Source organism: Falco biarmicus, chromosome 3 (genome assembly GCF_023638135.1).
Source record: "Falco biarmicus isolate bFalBia1 chromosome 3, bFalBia1.pri, whole genome shotgun sequence".
Lineage (NCBI taxonomy): Eukaryota > Metazoa > Chordata > Aves > Falconiformes > Falconidae > Falco > Falco biarmicus.
Genome location: NC_079290.1, coordinates 60,344,070 through 60,369,570, shown reverse-complemented (window position 1 = coordinate 60,369,570; position 25,501 = coordinate 60,344,070). Strand labels below are relative to the sequence as shown.

The 25,501-nt window shown below is 39.3% G+C and overlaps 1 protein-coding gene across 9 annotated transcripts in view; it reads right to left on the bottom strand.

Moving 5' to 3' along the window:
* Positions 1 to 25,501, bottom strand: part of PTPRM (protein tyrosine phosphatase receptor type M) — a 481,749-nt gene that overhangs the window by 308,263 nt on the left and 147,985 nt on the right. For all 9 annotated transcript variants that reach the window (XM_056332147.1, XM_056332148.1, XM_056332152.1 and 6 more), the window contains exons 3-5: positions 22,400 to 22,665; positions 11,115 to 11,193; positions 8,031 to 8,146 (exon numbers count right to left, since the gene is read on the bottom strand). In XM_056332147.1, coding sequence (XP_056188122.1) covers positions 8,031 to 8,146; positions 11,115 to 11,193; positions 22,400 to 22,665 — 461 coding nt within the window. The remainder of the gene's footprint in view (positions 1 to 8,030; positions 8,147 to 11,114; positions 11,194 to 22,399; positions 22,666 to 25,501) is intronic.

The window sequence follows — 25,501 nt, the reverse complement described above, 5'->3', positions numbered from 1 at the left end:
CCAGACCCCTAACCTTCTTCCAGAGCGTCTGTATCTTTCTTGCACTGGGGATCCCAGAACCAGACCCAGCACTCCAGATGTGTTTCCCCGGTACTGAGCAGAGGGGAAGTATCACCTCCCTTGGTCTGCTGGCAATACTCCTAATGCCGCCCAGGAGGCTGTTAGTCTTCACTGCTACAAGGGCACATGACTAACTCATGGTCAAGTTGTCCATCACAATCATCAGGTTCTTCACAAAGCTACTTTCAATCCTGTCAGGCCCCAGTGTGCAGTGGTACATGGGATTATTCCTTCCCTGGGGCAGGACTCTGAAATTCCCTTTAATGATTTTCATGAGGTTCCTCTCTGCCCAGCCTGTCAATGTCCCTCTGAATGGCAGCTCAACCCTCTGGTGCATCAACCACTCATCCCAACTCTGTAGCACCTGTGAACTTGAAGAGGGTGCACTCTATCATCATCCAGGTCAGTAATAAATACGCTAAAAAGTACTTGCCACAGTATTGATTCATAGGGTACACTGCTAGTGATTTGTCTCTGCATTGCATTATTATCCAATGTAAAGTATACCACTATACATAATGAATGCTATACATAATTGCTAATCTGCACAAGTTTTTCTATTAGCCAAATATAAACATGGGTTTGGTTCTGCTTTGTTTTGTTCTTTCTTTCTTTTTCAGCCTAAGTGTTACTTTTACATTTCTCCTCAAAGAACCTAAAGCCTCCAAAAAAATCCAGGCACATTTGAAGTATTTCAGTTCTTACAAAGTTTATAAAAATAAACAGCACAGTTCTGCAAGACTGCCCCAAACACAAGCCAAAGTATATTATAGGCATTAGACATTTCATATTTAAGGCAGATAATGAAGGAAAGGTTTTCATCAAAGATCACAGCTTCTTAGACACTGGGTAACACAAACATGACACACACCACAAGCCTCCTATGTTCTGCTGTTCATAGAATTTTTTTCTGTCATGTAGAAAGACTAGTATGCAATTAACAAAAAGCAACTAAGACTGATTAATGACAATTAATAGAAAATATACAATATTGACTGCAAGAAAGGCACTAAATATACACTGGAATGGAGAGGGGGATGCAAAGAAACTAACATACCAAAACCTGGAAATAATATTAAATGTTTGGCAGCATTTTAAAACAAGTTTACCTTTCATCTATTCAGTAATAGATAGTACCCCACCCTACAGGGCACTAATTACCCTTGTAACAGTAAAATCATCACAGGTTATCTAAAAAAAAACACATCAGGATGCACACTCATCAGGATGTGTGTAGTCTTGGCAAAATACTTAGTTGATTGATGTCATTAAAGCTCTTCTTAAGTCAATGGACTCAAGACAATTTGCTATGCACAAGGTGGTTTTATCAGTCTTGGAAGGCAGCTATTCATGAGCAGAAGGAAGAAAGATCTCCTGTAGTTAGTAGACAAAAGCACCTACTGATCAAACCCAAACTATTGTTCTTATAATATTCAAAGGAACACCTTCTTTAGGCCTATCTCATTGTACAGTTTACATTCATAGTTCCATCTGTTTCTGTTACTAAGTTGTTACATATGTATATCATTTAATTTTAACCAGTGAAATACTGCTTCATTATCTTAGTACTCAAAACCGGCTGAAACATTTTTTCCTCAAGTGCTTCCAGACTTAGCTATGAAAATGGTAATTATGTGAAAGGCTCAGACAGTTTAACAAAAAATGCTTATGAAACTCTAAGACTTCAGTTGACCTTCTGGGATACTTCATGTGATATACATAAACAAGCACACATACACAATTTTGTATATCCTATAAATATATTGTGTGTCTGTGTGTATACCTAAGGAAAACAATTTGCTTTCCAGAACTCCCTCTCTCACAGGATTGTATCTCTTCCTTTGAATAAATAATAAATAATGCATACAGGTTTTGCAGTTTTGTATGCAGAAGAACAAAATCTCTTATACTCTTCATAACTTCAGCAAAAGAATACTGAAGATACAAAACAAAAGACACGTTGAATGAGGTGAAAGACAGCTTTCAGGAAAGACAAGAAGAAAAGCCAAATCCCTTATTAACAGGTAATAAATGGCTTAAGTAGGGTAGAAAATGCTGGCCATTAGAGTGATACTGTTCTAAGTTTCTTGGCTGCAAATGAAGTAGCTTGCATTCTGCATGCATAAAACATAGGTATGAAAGATTTCACCCTCTCCCATTCTATCGGAGAATACCCATTAGTCTCCTGCTACTGGTAAGTCTGATTATGCTGCTTACTACAGCTGTCAGATATCCTGAGATCCTGTTGTTACTTGCTTACCTTCAACAAATTTTTACTCTTAGGACTATATTTCTGCAATAAAAGTTATGTGTCTGAGAATTACATTTTAAAATAACTATCTGAATTTCAACCACAATTTAGAATGAGGCTAGGAAAAATACATCACTTCACAGAAGTGATGACCCCTCAACTGTAGCTTTCCATTGTTTGAGGAACCTCTCTCAAGGAGGGCTACCCACACTGAGTCAATGTACAAGTATCTGAAAAAATTTAATTGCCACATTTAGTGATGCTACAACAAATCAACAAAAAATAATATTGAAAGATTTGGTTTGATATTAAAATGGAATTTCATGATGCCTGGGTATCATCCGAACAGTAATTTCCCAGAAGCCATGCTCTAAACCATTCTAGAACAAGTAACTAGCAAAATATCACACAGAGGGAACTGAATGAACCAGCTGCAAAATAGAAGCAGCAGCAAATGAGGGTAGGAAAATGAAGAGGTGGAGCCAGGCCAGTGAAGCTAATGAAGAAACCCGACAATTGCAGCATGTGTGTGATTCCATGATTTAACAGACTTGCCTCTGTCACAGAGACCTTATGTCATGTCACTTAAACTTTCCCAGGACTGTTCTAACAGTACACTGATATTCTAGATGTCAAATTTTGGTCTTTGAGGTCAGTTTCCTGAAGTACTGACCACTTGCTATTGCAATTAACATCAGAGGATGCTAAGCATGGAAAATGCTCAGTGTCTTACACACAGAGAATCAGGTCCAGATGCCTCAGAGGCTGTTTCCAAAAGCAAGGGAATCATTTTGCTTTTGTTTCTGTTTCCGTGTTCCTCAACTATAAAATGAAGCGCATATCTATTCACCCTATAGAAACAAGTTAATATTGTGAAGCATTAAGGTTAGTAGAAAAAATCCATTAGAAAATTAGCAAACCTGTTTTCAGAATTGATTTCTATAGTATTTAGTAAGCAAAGTGAAGCCCTAAATACGCTTGTATGAAGAAACCCACATATTAAGGAGCTATTAACCAACTTAGTATGTCCACTATACTGAATGAGATGGGGAATCTGCAGCAAAAAAAAAAACCAGGATGTTAGTATGTACTTTAAAAAAGGTAGGTTCAAAAGGTTCAAACTTTTAAGGCTGCAGAGGCACATTTTTCCCCAAGTATTGCCTTGGAAACATTTATTTTAATATTTAAGTGGTTTTCACTTGATAGTGATTTTAATTTTAGTTACTATCAATTATAATATTGTGTATGTGTAAATATTCAATATATGACAGTTCAAATTTCATATATTTGCAGAGAAGAAAATCTACATATGTATATAATTTGGGCCCGCTTGCAGTGGAAGAAATTTACCTGGTTTTAAGTAAATCTTTATTTCCTAAAGTTCATTCTAATTTGCAAGATACAATTTAGATTCCTGGCTCAAAGATTTTGGTGGAAAGAAAATCATATGCTTTTTCAATGTTCTAGGCTGCATCAAAAGAATGTTACTTCCAAAAATGAATTCTACCCTCTTTCTCCTATAATAAAGATTCATGTTTCTTGTGCCAATTTATTAAATACTAATATTAGCATAAGCTTTTCAGAAGACATTGTCTCAGCTGCTTTCACTTGACGATTAACTGTTCTGTGCTCCACATGTTAATTTCTTCCCAAATTCTAACTACAGCTCCCACCTACATTATTTTTTTTTCTCTGAAGTGTATTTCCATTACTTGGGATTCCCAGCTTCTTTAGTGCCTAGTGCATTATCCTATGGTTGGTGTCAACTTCCAGAGCTTGTAGTTTCAAAGAGGAATTTGTTTAATTAAAAAAAAAAAAATATTACAGCAATTGCTACAGCCCTTACAGTGGGAGCACAGGAAATGGCACAGGAATGGCATTTTTGCTCAGTCATTCAATGGAATAGAAAGAGTCATCCCATACTGACAATAATCTGTGCTGTCCACAGATGTGATAAAGAAAATGCAAGCAGATGGGTTACATCTGTTAATTATAAGCATTCTTTCAGTAGTGTAATCAAATTTCTTTTTAAGGTATGTTTATGTTTAGAACATAAGCTAATGGGGACATGAATTCATAAACATACAATCTAGCCAATGAACTTATTAATTGGACGCAAGTTAAAACAACAAAACCAGACTTCTGTGATGCTGTGTTTTGTTCTTGAGTCCCTTCATTTGACTTTAAGTTGAAACGATATCACTGAAAATACCCACAATTTGTTGTCAAATTACCTGACAAACTTGCAATCATAGGTCATGCACTAGGGTGCACGGCTGCCTAGCACGATCAGGAAAAATGTTTTTCTTGCAAAGCACTGCACTACGGAATAGGTAAAACAGATTTCTGTCTTCCCTTTCCCAAAAGGATTAATACTGATCATAGCATGATGAAATAAATTTCACGGCTCAGTGGTCTAATTTGGGCAGCTAACCTATGAACTGCAGCTCCCCCATCACCCTTTCAACTGCAAAAACTTCCATAATATTACATAAATTAATAGACTTCATATTCCATAGGGAGTAAGAGGGACAGGCTTGAAAAGGAAGGGGAGGGGGGTAGCAGGGAAGGGAGGGAAGTAAAATGCGATCTATAGATTTCACTTAGGACTGCTTCAAGGCCTGGCCATTATTAAACTAAGAACATATATGCTGTTTCAAAAAACAACTCAGCAAAGACAAGGAGACTAAAATAACCAAGCAAGTTAAAATAATTCATTTGTTTTAAGGAACATACACCCCTCACAGTCTAACAGACTGTAAAATTAAAATACCTCTTTGCCAGAAAAATACATACTACTAAACCTGAAGTCTTCTGCTGCATACAAGCTGAGAGATACTACATAAAAAAGATGGAAGTACAGGAGTAAAATTCTGCCACTACTCAAAACAGTCAGAAGTGTCATTGAATTCAGTGGTTTTGTGATTTCACCCTGGCAATTTACCTAGAATTCAGACTAACAATATGAATCTGGAAAAAAAAAAAAAAAGACAGCTATTGGAAAACATTTTGGAGCAAATTATCTCACTATTTTGGGACTGACAAATCCAAATAGATTAGGTCTTCTGATATGACTTATATGGCAGAAATGCTGAGAAGCGCCTGATAAAAATCATGCTACTGTATTTATTTATTTACTATGATTTCCCTTAAGGTTTTATAAATTCAAGGAAACAAACCATCAAAAGGATGGTAGAAAGGGCTTAATATTACTGGTTAACTAACTAGGCATATCAGAGAGATTGCATGACCTGTTTGTACTACCAATAAACCCTGCATCCCTATTACCTGACTGCTAGCATAAATGCCTCCAGAGAATGGTGCGCATTTTAATCTAGCTCTATTGTACCTAAGAATGTCTTTTATTAAGATGTTTTGTAGTTGAATATTGGTTCTACTGTTACCAGGAATGAAAGGATCTTTAACACCCATTTAACTAGTTATATGAGGTAAAAGATACAATGTTTTTTGACAGCTATTACAGATAGCTGCATTGTACTCACGGTCCTCTGGCGGTGTCATGAGATGTTACAAACAGTCATTTACAAAATTCCTCAGTATCACACCATGAAACCAGATGGTCTCAGAAGACTGACAGAGAACTGCAAGGTCTGGGAATCTGTTACCCAGTAGTGACTTAGTACACTACGATACAACTAATGCTGTTGGGAACTGTGTGTCAGCCTTGATTTGCAGCATCCCACACATGGAACTGTCTGATCAGTCTTACTGTAAGCTGCAGCAGACATCTGTGGAAACTGGCAAACAAGTACAAAAAAAAGTCCAAGCTATCTAGGAGATCCTGTCAACTTTTTAAATGTTCTTACACAAAGGCAGGCCTGGAATTTGCACAACCTTAGACTGATTACCAGAGGGACCTGTAGTTGTATGGGCAGATAAATAAACAGTGGCCCTGAAGGATGATAAAATTCCTCAAAAAGTCAATCTGTCACTACTTTCCTATCCTTCATATAGAGAAAAAAAAAGTAAATCTCATAATCATGTATAAACAAGGAATCACTTAAATAAGGTCAGCAAAGATATTCTGAAATTTCTACTGCTGTTAAGACACATTTTATGTTACATAAAATCTAGAAAGATATTTAATTTCCTACATGAAGAAATTACATTCCAGCCTTGCAAAGAATTTATGTGTCCCCTAAATTCTGCGCGAGAAAGTTAAAGCTGAAATTATACTGTCCTGAAATCTCTATGGAATCAGGATTTCCCTACGTTGAATTCTACCTTCAATTTTACAAAAGAGCATTATGCAAATGTTCAAAGGTTCTAGAAAACTTATCCTTGACGAAATAGCAGCCTCTTATTTTCCCATATGTACTAAACTCTTTCCATGCCTGGAAAAATAATTCTTTCAAAAAATCTTAGTGGCTTAGGAAAGACAGGAGTCTATTCTACCAATTAAACACTGTAATACTGGCTTTAGAAAGCTGATGCATTAGGGAAACATCAGCTTTGTATCAGCACAGAGGTTGAAAATATCCATGCAAACTCATATAAAAACAAAGGAGAGTTCCATTGCCTTTTACTGTATTTCATCAGGCTCCTTCTGGATGGACGTAACAGTTCACCACTGATGTACAGATAAATATGAGTCTTTGCTTTTCAGGTGGGTTTACTTATTTATTTGCATGCTAGTTTTCTTATAACTATTTAGCTGTTTAACCTGTCACACTTCAATGAATCATGTCAGAAATGCTTGATGAAGTTTTGCAACAAGTGTAACGTGAAAGGAAAACTATAGTAAAAGCCTGAAATTGTTTAAACAACAAAAACAGAGAATTTAATCTCTAAGTCCCACCTGTTACTATTGCCTCAATTTCTCCTATCCCTCCTCCACATACTGCAATTTCATCTGACTGATCTCCTTAGGCATCGTTTCAGGCATCCTTATTTCCTTCTCACATACAATGCCCCAGGTCTAGCATGTTGTTTTTCAAGTATGGAAAGCATAGGGATCTGGAGGTTGGTACATCCCTAATGCTACGTCCAAATACAGACTACTGTTTGCTGTAAAGATTGCTGTAAAGAACAGACAACTCTGGAATGATTCAACTTGCTTCCCCATTACTAAAAGAGAACAAGTAAGATGCATGTTTTTGATACAAGGTTACACATATGGATAGGGGAGACTATCTTTACAGAAAGACAATGAGTTGGAGACAGTCATCAAATCAAGATCTGACACCTATCTAGAAGCTACATTCCTGAATAAGTAAAAAATTATGGACTCAATGAATACAGGTAAGATTCTTTGGCTCAGTAATACAGATGGTCAGATTTTACGGTTATACTGGTCTTCTTCAGACTTTAAAAGTAAGAATGCAATTTTAACTGAAAATACTAAACAGAGATAGAGGTAAGCCAAGAAAATAATTATGCGTAATGTTGCAATTAGCCAGCATAGACATTATGAGAAAGTCACATACTCTTCCTTGGGGGTTTAGCCTTTACTCATGATCGCCACACGTAACAGAAACAGTATGTTTATTTTTAATAAGGCATCCCATTGAAACATGCAAGGAAAATCTTCCAGTATCATTTTCTATAACAGAACACCTACTATGCAACAGTTCAAAGGCGCTATAAAATCTAATACTGATGAAAAGAACAGCCCTATCATTTTTCATGTTTTACATCCATTTCAGAGTGATGAACTCCCCTCCCCCTAGATCTCAGTGCATTAAAAGAAAGAAATTACCTGTAACCAGAGTCTGTCACCTGAGTCTGTTCCACCATTGGCAGTGCATTGAAAAGTAGCAAATTGCCCTGCATTGACTTCCACACTCTGAAGACGCAAGAAGTGGGGAGTTTTTGCTGTTGGAAGAAGATAAAGTATTGCAGTTATGCAACATGGAAGTACTGATTATGAAATAGCCCTGCTTCAAAAGGTTCCTATCACTGACTACACATTAGCTTTTAGGTTGGTTTACTTCTGTACCTGGGAAAGAGCAGAAAAGAAGGGTGTTATTTAATTGTTCCTGCTGTGTCAATTACCTTAGCTCAGCATCCCTCTTTCAGTAACACTCTATTAATCAAGATCATATTGGAAACTAATTATGTTTTGAACGAAAACATACTAGATACTTACACTACCAACTAGACAAAACAGTAAGAAGTTGAGTGATGTTGTCAGGGAAACAGGTTTTTCTTTTTAACAGGTTCAGTTTCTATAGAGGGGATGCTTATAGAAACGTAGCACACCAAACAGTTAAAATAACTAATGTAACACTTCTCACTAACTACAACTGTATTAAATACGATTATTTTCAACAACACTGCAGAAAAAAGCAAAACACAATGCATTTGCCATACCAATACTTTTTTCATTTCAGAATAGAAAACAACCCCAGTAAAAATTAAAGCAATACAGCTACAAATAACCTAACAAATTAAACAAATATCCAAGCTTGAACTATGTCCACTGAAGGAGGAAAAATAGTACGTGTATTTTTGTTTTACTACAAAAAGCGTCAACCACATGACACAAAAACATAGGAATTGATACAGAAACTTATCCTTGAAAAGGCAGTATTCCCCCACCATTCAAATCCTACTGCAGGCAAGGGTACTTTTTGCACTGTCCATACTAGCAGATAAGCCAGGCTCTGGACATTGCTTTCAGACACCGAAATGTTAGTACTAGCAATAAACTGGCAGACTAAATATACATTTTCTAGCAGACCATCACAACCCTTTAAAGTGTTGCTGACAGTTTCTTTCAAGACCTTATCACTGGCAGAAATTACAGTTTTAAGGAATATATAACTAACCAGCTAGAAAAAGTTGCTTAATATCCAGTGCAAGGCAGTATAAGGAGAAGATGGAATAAAAAAGCTCAAATCAATACCTAAATATGGAAGGAAATATTTTCCTGATAATTGTCCTTATGGCAAATTTATCAGACAAACTGTTTGGGTTTGTTTTGTTGTTTTTTTTTTCTTAAACACTTGCCAGTTAGAAAAGACAGAATTTAGGCCAAAGTCATCCTTCACCTTCCCTATCAAACTATTAATATCTGATTATCCAGTAAAATTCTTCACTAAGTTCCCTATTTATCAGTCTTTTTTTTTTTTACATCTGCTTTTACCCTACTTGAGTCTTCTTAAACTCTAGAAAACTAGCCTTTCTGAATTACCAGGTATGGCCTAAGTAGAGAGGGGCATGAGGTTTTAGAAATAAACACACACACACACACACACACACAAGAAAACCCCCAACCAACTAGCCACCCACTCACCACAATCCATCCCTCTCAGTTCTATGTGCTTACAACTTGCCTTTTGTTTGGTCTTTGTCTGTGCTACCCAGAAAACTGCCTAGCAAATATTTTCCCCATTTCTTTAAAGAGTTAATTCAGAAGTATTTTTTCTGGCAATATATGGAAAGGATAGAATTATGAGTCTTGCAAAGTTTTAGACACACAGTAATTCTATTCCAATTTTCACACTTTTTCAATTTTCTTGTAGACAATATAACTGGTTTGATATCTTAATTTCTAACATTTTAATTACTTCATCAAAGAACTTTTCATTAAAGCTTTTGCATTTCAACACTGTCACGTTAGAACTCTGCGTGCTATGGGGCATAACTCAGTCTCCATATTAACAAGAGCTACTTGCAGGTTTTGAGAATTGATTAGTAGAAATGCACAGATCAAACCTCTCAAAATCTGTATAAGAAAAATTATTAAGCTGATAAAATGCTGCTTTAGACTTATCCTACCTGAACCAAAGATACAAATTCAAAATGCAGAAGCACAAATACTGTCTTAACAACATGAGAGCCTGCTGTGTTTATTAGAACTAAGTGATTCAGAAATACCAGCTGCTGATTCTGCATAACTGCCTGTATTTGAAGAAATGTCTGTGTCTTGTTGCTGCTAACGCTAAAACCATTTTTATGAGGTGCTCTGGTACTGATAAACCGCTTGTTATTTTAAATTGCAGCTCTTTCTTACAAGCCACAAAGAATGCATACAGGGACAACATGGTATAAGAGGAAGGTGAACAGTTACACAGAAGTTGGTGCCTTTTTTCCCCATTCAGTCATTTGGTCAATAAGATTACAACCTACAATTCCATGTATGATCTTAACACACCTTATTTAACAAATAGCAAATATGTGAAACAATCGTTTACTTAAGTACTCTGTTCAATTACATTACAAGCTTTAACTTACAAGGTTTTGTTTTGACATCAGTTTTAAATGAACTTAGGATAGTTTAAGTATTACATATACTTAGCAAGGGGATAAGGAAACATATCTGAAACATAAGAAAGTAAAACCGTGCAGAAACTGAGCCATGAATCTTGGGAAGTACCCTAAGTAACCTAGGAAAGTTTCAGCCCTCTCACCCAGATGAGTTCTCTTCCTTCTAAGCCCTGGAAAAATAACCATATATACTCAGTTCTTGTGGTGTTTATCTGCTCTCACTAATGTCTCAGCTTGTGGCTGTGCTGAATTTTTATGCAGACAGAAAACTGGTCAACAAATCTTGAAGACCTTCTTTCTTGAAGGAGTTGTTAGACGACCCAGTTAGGGGGTCTGGGGCTCATGCCAAGTGCTGTCCACAAGGTGTATGTAAGAGATGCCTTTAAAGTGTAAAGTATACCAATAAGGTGCAGCGCTCAAATACTAGCAATGCTTTGTACATACTCAGCTTATATTTATAGCAGTGATATTGTTTTCTGACATTTTCCTTATTTTTTGCATCACATTTATTGAAGCATAGTGGCACATCCATTTCAGGGGCCTAGCTTTAAAACAGCAGATAGGTACTTACTACATGGATGTCCTAAAACTTTCACTTCATCAATAGCCACATATCCTGGGTGACCTGAAGTAACCACTTCAAAAACAACCTGAGAAGCAAGAAGAGAATTTCAGTTATCTGCTTTGTAACACAGGGAGTATAAAAATATTATGTTATGGAAAAATACATCAACTCTTTCCACATGTTGAGAACACCTTGAAAACAAAATAAAATCAAACAAAAATCAAAACAACACTAAACACTCAAAAAGCGTTGTTCATATCATTAAAATTAACCAGAATACAAATCACATTTTTTCATGTTCATACTATTTTGGAGATTTGCAAGTATGATCATACATAGCTCACAATGAGTAATAACCAAATCCCCCCAATATTTGGTCTGCCAAAGTAGTTACCTAATAATAGCCTTAAGTATTAAGTTTCATATTTTATTTTCAATACTTCGCTGTGCAGAGTAAACTCTTACTTTCATTCAAAAAATCACAGTTCTGCAGTATACAGAGATTTGTGTGGTATCAGGCACAAACATACCTATTTTCATGAATGTGTTTTCCATGCTCTTACTCTTCCACCAAATGTAGTGAATTAAGTAAAACAGATCCATTTGCCAGTTTGTTTAATGGCTATAAATAGGTCACAAAATAAATGGACCATTCTTGTAATCAGAATTAAGTACACTTAAAAAGTAAACCTTTCCAAACCTTGGCAGCCTTAGCTTTGAACAACCCAAGAATGTTCAAGTGGAACAGAAGAAAATATGCCAGTAATGTTAGCAGGTACATTTCCAAACCAATGCTCATGAAGTTCATCCTCAAATCCAGGTTGTGATTTTTTTTTTTTAATACTTCCCTTTTGCTTGGAAAAATTCTAATTGCCTCTTGTAACAAGTATCAGGGAGTACACTGAGGAACACAAAGTTTAGGAACTCTTTTTCACACATATGCCGTACTTGACCTTGGAACAGATGCAGAAGGACACTACATGACATATCCTTTACTGTGACTATTTCAGCAGAAAGAGAATTATACAGAATGCAAACATGTCACAAAGATAACATACAGCCCTGCAATATTACATCACAGTTTCCTGGTGCTGAATAAACACTGGCAGATCACTGATTCGGATTTTTAAATAAACTTGAGGTGAGCAAATTCTTCACTACCTCTTGCCTCTGCCTTCTCCCATCTTTCCCATTGCTCTATCTGTAGACATCAATCCTGTTCTTGATATCCCAGATATCATTTTCCTAAACTCTGTCCATTTCTCTTTCCCCATCTCACTGGAGTGAAATTGCTGTAAATATGGCTTTAACTCCACATGGCTGACAAAGAAAAACCTACTTTTCTTTCTAGTTCTGCCTCCTGTCTACACAAAAATTTCAACCTACAGTGCCAATGTTGCCCCTAGATGAACAAGACAGCAGCAAGAATACACAAGATGGCAATAAGGAAAGCTACCAAACAAATTTTTGCTGAAACAAGTTCTGCAAGGAAAGGATTGCTCAGTCACAAGCCCCAGCCTGTGGCCTTCTAAATGCCCACTGGAACTCTGAGGACACTTCAAGCTGACATTGCTGATCCACAGCAACAGAGTGAACAAGGTATGGATTTGGCTCCCAGCATTCAGTAGAGCACCCAGAGCAAAACCATTCAAAAGCTCAAAGCATCTCTTTCTTACAAAGAAGAAAAATCTCCTGGAGGAACTGGTCTTAGGAACTATGTTGGGAAGCAAATGCTCTTAAAGAAGAAAAAAGCGGTTCTTAAAGAATAATTTGCATTCAAAGACCTGAAAGAGCTTTTCCAGTCATGATCATTCTTACCCTCATCTTAACAGCCTTGAAATGGTAATACAGATAGGTGGCGTGCACAAAGTAACCCTAAATTTGGACAGCAGTGCAAGACCCAGAATGCAGCTCCAGCTTTCACTCACTGAACTTTGAAAAAAGAACAAGCATTTCTCTCTATTAACAAATGTTACTAATATTGTTGTATGTCCTAAGTTTGTGTTACACTGTCTGATAAAAAAAAAAAAAAAGGTTATGCTAGTGCCCTTGGAAGAAGAAGAAGACTGCTCCATTTCTTTAAGAGCTACCAAGCCTATTCAAAATTGAGATGATCTGAAAGACTGTTGGGCGTGAGAACCATGGCATAGTCCCAGGAACCTTCAGTTAATGCAGGAACATTACAACACAGTGGTGAAGAACAGGGAGCAGACAGCCAGGTCTCAGAAATGGTGGAAAATTTTCCCTGGGAAATACACTGCCATTAAGAAAGTCACTGAGTTAACTGAATCTAACTGTGGAGGCAAAGACCTGCCTGTAAAAACACAGAGGGCTGGGGACAGTTATTGATTTCTCTCCTGTATTCCCTAGTGGCTTTGAGTTTTCTCTGTTAAGAAGAAAAAAAACACAGTTAACTTTCTCATTTTTATTTAAATGTATCTGATTAAAAAAAAAAAAACAAACAACAACAACCAAATAAACCAAAACGAACAAAACCAAATCAACAAACAATAAACTCCTATTTTGGAACACTCAGTACAAGGAGATCTGCGTAAAGCCATCTGAAAAGTGGCTGATGCATGATCCTATCCACTGCAGAGCACAGGAGGTTTTTTCAGGTTCTTCACTTTTAGATATGCTAAATTCCAGAAAAACCCAGGAGGAAGTGGCACATGCACACCTCTGAAGCAGCCAGCCAAACCAGTCAGAAGTTTCCTGCTAAAAATATTACTTCCAGATAATGAGGATTAACTATTAAAAAAAAAATGTTGCATATAAGTGCTTTTTCCAAAGGTTTGCCTGACTTCCAGTAGAACCAAGTACCTGAGCTCTAGAAAACAAAACATACACGATACCTGAGCAGACGATCTCAGAATAATTTCTATACTTTGTAACATGGGAGCTTAGCTACAGGGTCTCCCAGAGGTTTTTAAGTACTTCATTATTGCAATACACTCACAGACAAAAATAGCTTGTAGATTCTAACAAAAACCCATTCCTTCTGTTCACAAGCAGAAACTACAAGCTTGAAATAACTGCATCAGACCTGCCTATGACAACAGAGAAAGGCTCAATGAGTGATCTAAAATGTCCTGCCTTATCTCCAGACAACATACCAAAAATGTCATTACCACAAATAAGCCAGGCAATGTATCAAGAAACTACCAGCTGGACATACTATTACATTACAATTATTGTCACTATAGAGGGCATGTTCCAAGGAAAAGTAATTCAAATTGAAATATTGTCCGTATACTCATGCTTCCAATAAAAGCAATAGCCAATCTGGTATCAAGTTTAATGATCATCAGTTTTGGTCTCTTCTGACACAAAATATGCGATTTTTAGTAAATTAAAAGAGACACTACAGCCAGTAGTGATATACCATCGTCAAAGACATATCACTGATGTGCCTTTTACTTCATGTATAAAAGAAAATGACAGCTATTCCAAGTACTATAATTTCCATTCTGTCCACAGGCTGTGGAATACTATCAACTGCTGTATCCAAATCCAGTATTTTTATTTATTTAAATTAATAAATGAAGATTACAGATTAAAATATCTGCTTAACTAAGCAATTTCCCTTTTTACACTAAAGAGAAATAATTTGATCCTACGCATGACACCTTTCTGAAAGTCTTAGTAAGTATGCTGCGCACTGTAAGAGGGTGAGGGTGCACAGAAATGGATCTAGAAACACTTCTGATAGCTCATTTATTAATTGAAAAGCTTGTATTAGAGATGGCAAGACTATTCACAAATCTGGATCAGTTTTGCTAGTAATTTCACTAGAAATGAAACCTAGAAACTTATTTCACATTCAGTTTTTTTCATTATTTCACAATTGAAAAGTTGATTGTCTTGCAAAAGTTGACATTTCTACTCCCACTTCCAAACTCTGCCTTTCCTCATGGCTGACGCAACACCTGCAGGCAATATAAAAGACCCCAGTCAAAACAGATACAACACTCCAGCAACATTAGACTGGGCAGCCCTTGGATTTTTTGCCTATTATTCCCCCACCTTATCAGTCCGGAAACAACCAGTTAAAACACTGAATTCATTTGCTCAGGAAAAACTGCTGAACATTGGCCTGAGAGCTGTTTTACACCATTCTCCCCCTCTCAGGCCTGCCAAACAGGAACCAGGGAAGCAGCTTAGCACTGCACTGTCCCTGATCCTCCCTGCTTCAGTGAAGAGCAAAATTAGCTTTTCATTCCTGCCACTTCCCCTTGCTACGTATGAACAAAGAAATAGGGTCTGCTCACCAACGTAAATGCTTACTGCTGAAAATGTGCAACTCAAGATAACTTGTCAGTTCCAAAGAACAATAGAAATAAAAACGTTTTGTTGCCACGGAACCTTACTCCGTAAATTCCTGCCTTTGTTTTTGCAAAATTACAATGCTTTTAGTCAAAGGGTAGATTGTACCTAATATAAACACTCTCTGCTTCACATGACTTAAAAATAGTGCTCTGCAGAAACAAGAAAGAGAAAGGTGTAATAAGAAAGCTACTTAATGTCAGGCTGCAATCCTGCTCCCCTGCACCGCCGCTAAGTGGGCAGTGATGTATCACACACTGTCCCCAGCACTTACTGCATTCTTTGCCTGCCATGCTTTACTGCACAGAATGCCTTTCTTTGACTAGATTTTACAAGGCATTGGGAACAGTTTCTCTCCAGAAAATTGGCATTGCCTTGCACCCCTGTGCGTTGAGTTCTTTTCTTCCTTTTGACTCACCCTAGGACTACCCGCTTTTATCACTGAGGCACGATCACAGCAACTGCTGCCTTGTCAAAGCCACGTGAAGGGACATTCCTGACCTGGCCCTTTCCCAGGCCCTGCAGAAACCTGTCACAGGTTATTGACTTGGGCTGCCTAAAATGTGGTCAGGCCTCCCTGGCCAGGAATTCGCTTTATGCCGTTTCCCTCCCCACCTCTCACTCCCCGACAAATATCATTCAGCACTCACACCTGCACTCGACCACATTAAACATTTTGGTCGTTGCTGCCACCCTGAGACTCCAAAGAAACCTCTTACAGGTGAGCAACACTGAAAACTGAGCTCCTGACATTACAGCCTATTAAATCTTATTCTTCTCTTTTTGTTTTTAAAGCAATTGTTGTCTTGCATTTCTCTACTGAAGGCCCAGAAGCTTTCTTGGTTTAGGAACAAGGGACAGGTGATAATAACAGAGCCTCGTGCATATAACAGAAAGTGCATGCCTGCTTATTCTTGGCTGGTTTTAGAATTTTGGGGTTTTAAATTTAGGCATCTGGTTTGCCCTGGGACATCTTTCTCAAAATAACTATACCCAGATCACCCGACTCAATGAAGAAGAGCTCATTAGGATGTCTGACATAGGGCTGTAATTCAAAATGCAATATGCATTTCAAGGTTTATTTTGAGTTCAAAGCATAGTTGAGGAACTGCATGTGTGCAGTTGAATGCAATGCACACAACAAACGAGAATGCAAGCCTGACCTTTGCTGCACAAGAAGCTTAATTCTCTGTCCTAGCTGATGACTTAAATACATCGCGTGAGCCAAACTCCAAGCAAAGCATGTACAAAGCGGGTTATGAAACAAATGAAAGTTTAAGTCCATATTTGAAAAGGTAGGTTGGCTTATTCCCTGAACTCCTAATTTATAGGAGAAAGTGTCAGAATGGTAAAGGGTAAATCTCATCTCCGTGGGAAGTGATACCATGTAACTCCTTTGTGTCCTTACTAAAAGAGATCAGGAATTACTGCCAGGCTCTTATCCCGTCTTCTCATTCCATCTTCATAGGAATTTATGTTTAAAGAAGGTGCGGTGGCATAGAGAGTAGTGTTACTCCACTGGAAGCTATTTTTAATCCTTTCAATTTCATTTCTGGATTTTAAAACTGCAGTGTTTGTTGTTTTATTTAATCAAGATTTGTTTCAGCTCACTGCTGCTATGCCTGACTCCCAGCAAAGTACAAAGCAAATAATTCAAAATACAAAAAACTGATAAGGGGACAGTGTGTAACTTGCAACTGTGCTGTGCCAAATTGCTTGCTTGCAGGGCTAGGAGCAGGGAACACAAGCCACTCAACAGACTCAGCTCGTTAGTGGCATTTTGCATATTGTAAATTTCCAAAACTGCAATGCTTCAAAAACATAAAATGTATTAAAAATAGTACTAATTGGCCAGAGAATCATTAACTAACCTAGGGAAAAGAAAAAAAAATAATTACTCCCCCACCCCGAACAAACAAAACCAGAAAACAATCCTGAAATCAACAGATTTTCCTCCTGCTAAAAGATCCAAATGAGGAAAAAACCCATAACATTAAAGAAAACAAAAACAAACACCAGAAAGCCCTCCCACCCTCTCCTCACTAGTGCAGCAGCCTTTTCAGGACTTGTATCTCAAAGCATCAATTTTAGAGCCTCTCAGCCTACTGAGACTGCTCCACAAGAATCTAACAAGCTCATCATTACCCATAGAAATCTACATAGCATTTAATCCTCTTTTTCTGTGTACATCCTAATTCTATTCAAGTAAGGAGGAGGGTGAAGGTCTTAGTAATTATGCAAAGCCTTGTTTTCTTTGCAGGCTGTCTCTAATGGTATGATAAATTCCTTGATGCTCTTGCTTAAGATGCACCAAGTAGACAATAGCTCAGTAAAGCAAACAATTTCTCCTGTGACCAGTGATAAAAAGAGGAAGCCAGTGCTTCCTCAAGGGAGCACTCCTAAAGGGATTTTATAATACAGAACTAAGACTAGCTCTGTAGAAATACCCCAGCTACCTCAAAACAAATAGCTCAGAGACCAGGAGGCACAGCAGAAAAGAACAAGTTGTGCTGATTATCTTTAACCCTCAGAAGATGTTTGGCAGATTGAACCTATGTTACTGCAACTATACTGTAATCAGTAACTGGACTACAATGTTGATATACGCTGAAGTCAATGGCAAATTTTAAGCAGTAGCAGGTAGAAGACCATTAATTATGGAATTAAACATATCCTTAATCACCAAAATACTTGAAAAAGTTTAAATAAGCAGTAATTAAGCTACAACTAGTGTTTGTTACATGCAGGTTATCATGGTGATTTATATACGTCGTACAGCTTACATATGGGGTGAAACCTACACAAATAATTACCTAAAAAAAAATAAAATTATTGTACACTAAAAGAAATAAATTACTTCATTCAGAGACTGTACTTCTAAAAAGTCAATTCTAAAATGAAACTCAACATGAAAGGTATTAACAAGCTTGGATAACTGGTGCTACAATAACAAAATACTGTTAATTATTAAATCTTTTGAATTATTTGCATGTATGTGTTAATACGTGGTTTAAACAAATAAATCTTTAGAAGTTGGATTAAAATTCATTCCACGCTACCCAATCCAGTCTCTAGTCATTCACCATTAGTGGGAGTTATTTTGCCTATGTTTTTCATGAAGCAACAGCAAACCAGACCAACACCACTGTTTTCAAGTGAACTGTATAAATATAACTCTGAAATGTTACCATATATGATTTGTCTTCAGAGTTCTGTAGTACTTTTTGGTTTCATTTGCAGTTAGACACCTTTTAGGTGTCCTACTAAGGGAACAGAATTATAAGGCATTCACAAACATGCAGATGCCTACATGGACATGTGATTTAAAACACAACAAAGAAAATCACACGATTACATTGCTTTGTCCCTTCACCTACTAATGTCAAATCTTTTCCTGAAGATTACTCATCAGGAAACGACCAACCTTCATCTACAAAAAGTTAAAAAAGGCCCCATCATTCCTCAAAAATCTTCTTAGCAGACTTTTCTTGATTTTGTTCAATAAGGTCAGCCTCAAAAACTCCCTTGGAGGAAGTCTTCTACATTTTGGAGGTTATGTGAGAAATGCATGGATTTGTGCCAAAGCAGGTTGGAGTTTTGGAATCAAATTAATAGCAGCTTAGGAAACAGACCTGGTGCTAGACACGTATCAGATGGGTCCTCTGCCTTCTCCCACCATATATGCAGTCATCTGAGCTCTCACATAACTTGGACACACATCCTCACAAGACCCACATATACCCTCTCTCCTCTTCCTGCCTTTCTCACAGCCGCTTGCCGCTAACTTCCTGCCTCCCCTCAAAACAGATGCTGTGAAGAAGAAAAAGCATGAAAATGGATGAAAAGAGTTCAGAAACTATGAGAAATTGCAAGTATCACTGCGTGAATAAGGAAATAGCATCACAGATTACTGAGAGGATGGAGGCAACCAAGATGGAGACGACTGACTATGAACTGTTAAAAGGGAGACAGAGCTTCCTCATAATAAACTAACTGATCTACAGGGAAACCAGTGAAGTTACACTATTGCACACTAGTTCCTCAGACCACCATGGATATTACTATAGCATAAGACATTTTGGCACATCAGCTGAATTGCAATACTTAACCAGGTATTATTCCAGACTATGTGCAGCAAATGCAAAGAAAATTACTTACTATACGCCTCAGTGAAAGAAAGATTATGTAAAAATTTCTGTAGTTCCAGAGGCAAAGAGAGCACATGGAATCCATTACAGACAGACTCAGGCATCTATTATGTATCAGCTGATGCACGTTAATTCACTAAACCACAGTACCCCATCCAAGCATATGTTCACCTACAAATAAGGGTGAACCGTCCAGGTGGCAGGTCTCAAGGAGAAAGCTGACTAGAAAGGTTATCTTTCTGCTGCTATGGCCAAATATCCATATTACTCAGATATCAGTTAGGTGCATCACATTGTTAGAGATCTGACACAGATTATTGCTAATATCAATAACATTTTAAATTGTCAGTTTGCCTGCGTTTTTGTTAACTTTTTAATTAGCTCAAATTTACGACTCAGAGTCACAGCTTATTCTATTAAAATTCCCCTGTTCACATTAGCATTTTGGTTCAGAGCTGGAGTGAGGCTTTGAAGCACAATCCTTGTCTTTACTGACCGCTGGTGCACAGAGCAGTTCTGTTGCATAAAAACCAGACTCCTTTCAGAAGACAGGAAATTGGAAGCACCGCTACTGATTCACTCCAAACCCAGATGGGGAAATTAAAGTCCAGACTTAGGCATGAGCAACACAGTCACACATTCACCCAGTGTCTGCAAAATGTGCACACACCACATAGTGCTCCTGAAGCACCCAGCCTGCTCAAATACCCTCCAGTAGATCCCACGTTACAAACTGCCCAAAGTTATGTCCAATGTCAGCCATGAAATTGTCTATGGGATGCTTTACTCTTCTCCCACCATCCACTGAGAGTAACAGACTGGTCCTCATTACTTCAGTCAAGATAGACAGACTCTTTGGCATCACTGGAGGGCATTCTCAAAATGGTATCAAATCAATATCATGGGGTCCACAATCTTTCAGTAAGGTCAGAGAATCATGGAGTATCTTGAATCGAAAGGGACCCATAAGGACCATCAAGACTAACTCCTGGCTCCTCCTTGAACTCTAACAGGCCACAAAACACACACTGCCTTTTCACCCTGAGAGATGTAAAGATATGGCTAAACCAAGCTTGGATTCTGTGATCAGGATACTACCTTCTGCTCCAGAAAGGAGGGTAGTACACAGCTTCTCCCACAATAAGAACCATACTGAGGTGAACTTCTACTCTGCTTATATGCCTACCCTTCCGGAAAAGGTGCCAGTATTCCCTCATCAAGCCCATGGCCAATTATAGGGGATCCACATAATGAGTCCTCCCAGTGAAGTTTGCTGAGATGCCCATAAACTTACCTTGAATCCTCTCCAGGAAACCCAAATGATGCAGTTGTAGCAATTCCTAGACACCTCAGGCAGAGCAAAGGATGCAAATGTGGACCATGTGAATACCCCCTACACAACCTACACAACACTATCAGAGGCAAGAGGAAATGAATGAGTTTACTCTTTTGGGTCTGCATTGGCAGGTATCCTACATTCCAATGATAAGATGGTCCTGGTGCTCCACACTCATCTTTTGGACCAGGACTTTCTGTCAATTGTGGGTGAAACAATCACAGAGGGGAAGACTCCAGGAAGTTCTTCAGCTTGTTAGTTGGTTGGTTTTTTTTCCATGGAGAAAAAAGGGTTCAAAAGGAAGCAGCTTCAGTTCACTTGAGACATTCTCACAGTTCAGCTGCTGCAGCCACAGAAAAAAGTCCACTTTAAACCCCACAGTACCTTGCAGTGAACATTGTCAAACTCATAATGAAAATATGATGGGGCAGCAAACACCAGGTCACCTTAAACAGCACATGCAGGAACAGAAACAAGGCTCTGCTACATGTGACACTGGTAGTTAGGGCACTGAGATAGGAATTAAGATGTTGTCACTCCCTGCAACAACACTGTTGAATGACAGCATTTAACTTCCTAGGAAGGTCTGCAGTCAAAGAACTCCCATCTTTGGCATGCATTGTCTTCAGAAAGCTTCAAACCATAATGTGGTGACAATGTTCAGCATTGGGGACCAAATAACATCCAAACCAAACTTTCCAAACTGCAAGTGAAGATGAGAGGAGTCCAAATAACATCTTTGATCTACTGGTCTGCTCTTACTACAGCAAATTACTTGCCTGTGGAGAACATAGCCTGTATTTTCATGGGAACAAGGAGAAAAACTGTTGAACTACTATACAATAGTAAAGAACTGTATCATTTCATCTGTAAACTTTCCTACAGAAAAGTAGCACCCTAAGAAACTGTCAAGTGAAATTCTCCCTAAATCTTTAGGATGTCATCAGAAGCCCATTCCTACAATTGCTACTGTTATATTTATGATTACTACTGGACAGAACAAATGGATATTACGTTCAAACTGAAGACTCAAACTAAAGGACTGAAAGGATTCTGCTGGTTCTAAAGCAACAAGTATTGCTGATCTAAATCAAACTTGAAGACTCTACTGCAATAAAATCTACCGGCATTCAATTCCAGCATCCCTAATGAACTGAAAGAATGAGTGACTTCATTACAGAGAAACAGAGGTAATTGACTGAAATCAATGGTTAGATTTCTAAATTGTTTCAATATAATTATTTCATCCACATTTAAAGCATGTGTGTGTGCATACATTTCATACACTTCCATAAATATATATAAACATATAAACACAGTCATATAGAGTAAACCCAAACATTTAGCACCATCTACAAAAATGTATTTAAGATAAAGATCAAAAAAACATATTGAAAGATACTTTTATTTAAAGTCAAAATGATAAGTATGAAGCAGGTGACTACTGTGAGAAACAAAATTTCATAAAAAGTAAAACATACCTGATAAAAATTAGGCCAGAAAGTGCTAATTGCCAGTTCTGCTCTGTTCCAAGTAGCAGTGATAGATGTGTTCCAGACTGGGTTACCAATAGGACCATCATTAACTTTCACATATATATTCAAAGTGCCAGGGCTAGATCCACTCTTGCTTGAAACGTAGTAGTGGAAATCAATACAATGTGTATCATTCTCTTTCAGATGGGGCAGCAGGAGGTGAGCTTTCTGTCCCGCAAATCTCCCCGATGTATTCACCAACATGAAAGAACCTGGAAAACAATGTCACAAATTCAATTTCCTCTCTATTTTATTTTCTTCTCCCTAATATGGTGATCTGGAATTATAGCACCATTAAAAGAAATAATAATTTTGCTTTGCTTCTACTAACATGACAGTCGTTTGTATTCAGTAGGTATTTAACCTCAAATAACCTTTGAGAATCTCAAGATTCTTTTCCCAAGCTAGTAAATATTAGAAACCTTATTTTACAATTTGAGAAAGAAAGAGACATACAAAAATAACACTGAAATTATCAGCACTGAGCTGCATCTACAAATGTTAGAAGATAATCAATTGTGGGTCTCAACTATCTGAGCATTTCTGTACATAGAGTCTGTATAGGTTTGCATGGCAAGGCTTTGGTAGCAGAAGGGCTACAGGGGTGGCTTCTGTGAGCAGCTGCGAGAAGCTTCCCCCATGTCTGATGGAGCCAGACCCACCGCTGGCCAAGGCCGAGCCCATCAGCAATGGTGGTAGCGCCTCTGGGGTAACACATTTAAGAGGGGGGGAAAGAAAAGACTTCAATGACTGCAGCCAGAGAGAGAGTGTGAATATGTGAGAGCAACATCCCTGCAGCCCCCAGGTCAGTGCAGGAGGGGCAGGGGGGCTCCAGGCACCGGAGCAGAGATTCCCCTGCAGCCCGTGGTGAAGCCCACGGTGGGGCAGGCTGTGCCCCTCAGCCCGTGGGGTCCGTGGTGGAGCCGATCCCCACCTGCAGCCTGTGGAGGTCCATGGTGGAGCAGATCCCCACCTGCAGCCCGTGGGGGCCCATGGTGGAGCAGATCCCCACCTGCAGCCCGTGGGGGCCCATGGTGGAGCAGATCCCCACCTGCAGCCCGTGGGGGCCCATGGTGGAGCAGATCCCCACCTGCAGCCCGTGGGGGTCCATGGTGGAGCAGATCCCCACCCGCAGCCCGTGGGGGTCCATGGTGGAGCAGATCCCCACCCGCAGCCCGTGGGGGTCCATGGTGGAGCAGATCCCCACCCGCAGCCCATGGAGGGCCGTGGTGGAGCAGATCCCCACCCACAGCCCGTGGAGGACCCCCACGCCGGAGCAGGTGGGTGCCCAAAGGAGGCTGCGACCCCGTGGGAAGCCCAGGCTGGGGCAGGGTCCTGGCAGGGCCTGTGACCCCGCGGGGAGAGGAGCCCGGGCTGGGGCAGGGTCCTGGCAGGGCCTGTGACCCCGCGGGGACCCAGGCTGGGGCAGGGTCCTGGCAGCGCCTGTGACCCCGCGGGGAGAGGAGCCCAGGCTGGGGCAGGGTCCTGGCAGGGCCTGTGACCCCGCGGGGAGAGGAGCCCAGGCTGGGGCAGGGTCCTGGCAGCGCCTGTGACCCCGCGGGGAGAGGAGCCCGGGCTGGGGCAGGGTCCTGGCAGCGCCTGTGACCCCGCGGGGACCCAGGCTGGGGCAGGGTCCTGGCAGCGCCTGTGACCCCGCGGGGAGAGGAGCCCAGGCTGGGTCAGGGTCCTGGCAGCGCCTGTGACCCCGCGGGGACCCAGGCTGGGGCAGGCTGTGGAGAACTGCAGCCCGTGGGCAGGGCTGACACCGGAGCAGCTGATGGAGGACTGTCTCCCGCGGGAGGGACCCCAGGCTGGAGCAGGGCAGTGTGAGGAGCCTCCCCCTGCGAGGCAGGAGCGGCAGAGACAGCGTGTGATGGACTGACCGCAGCCCCCGCTCCCGTCCCCCTGCGCTGCTGGGCGGGGGGGACACAGAAAATTGGGAACGAAGTTGAGCCTGGGAAGGTGCGGGTTTTTTTTAAGATTTAGTTTTATTTCTCATTACCCTACTCTGATTTGATTGGTAATAAATTAAACTAATTTCCCCAAGTTCAGTCTGTTTTGCCTGTGACAGTGTATCAGTGAGTGATCTCCCTGTCCTTTTCTTGACCCCTAAGCCCTTCATCATATATTCTCCCCTGCCGAGTTGAGGAGAGCTGCGATAAAGTGGCTTTGGTGAGTACCTGGTGTCCAACCAGGGTCAACCCATCACAAGGATTCCAACAAAATCGAGAATTGTATGTGCTAAAGTGTAGGGATGCAGTATTATGATGTAGATGGAGTCTAAAATGTTCTTGATTCCTTAGCCTTATTCTAGCTAATCACCAGTTACATCCTTGACTGATTGAATGTGACAATTGTCTCCTGGCCTCAAAAGCTGAGAAAAGAAGGAACAAATGAAAATACCCAGCAAGCTGGTAAGCTTGGGGGGTGGGGCTTGTGAATTTTACAGTATGGTCCCAACTTGAAAAACAAGACACATAAAGGTATAGTTCAAATAAAGTTACATTCAAACAACTCTCGCATGAACAGCTAGTCAATTTATGCTCTATTTTTTCAGTGCCAATTAATGTGTTTCATTGAAGTGTACCTTCAAAATAATCATGTTACAGAACAGATGTGTAACTAAAGAATTTGAATGACTGTATGGACATTATATTAGAAAAATACAACATGATTTTCAAGACATTCGTATTTCTGGGTTGAACAAACCCAAAGGAAAGAATTCTATTAATACATATACTATGATATCATTGAAGGAAATAAAATTCAGCACAACATCTACTTTGGAAAGAAAACACATCAATAAAATAATGAGGCAATTTAAACCCTGCATTTTTCATAAAAGTCAAGAAATGGACAAGTTATAGGTGTATGATATAAACGCATAGCTAAGTGCTCTTATAAAAACATAAGCACACAAATTTCTGTTATTAGAAAACAATATTTTTTTTTTCTTTTTTTTAATTTCATAGGTGATGATGTCTCGGAATTTCAATGAGATGTAACCTCCTAAGTCATTTTTTGAAATGGAATATGTTTAGAGAACCT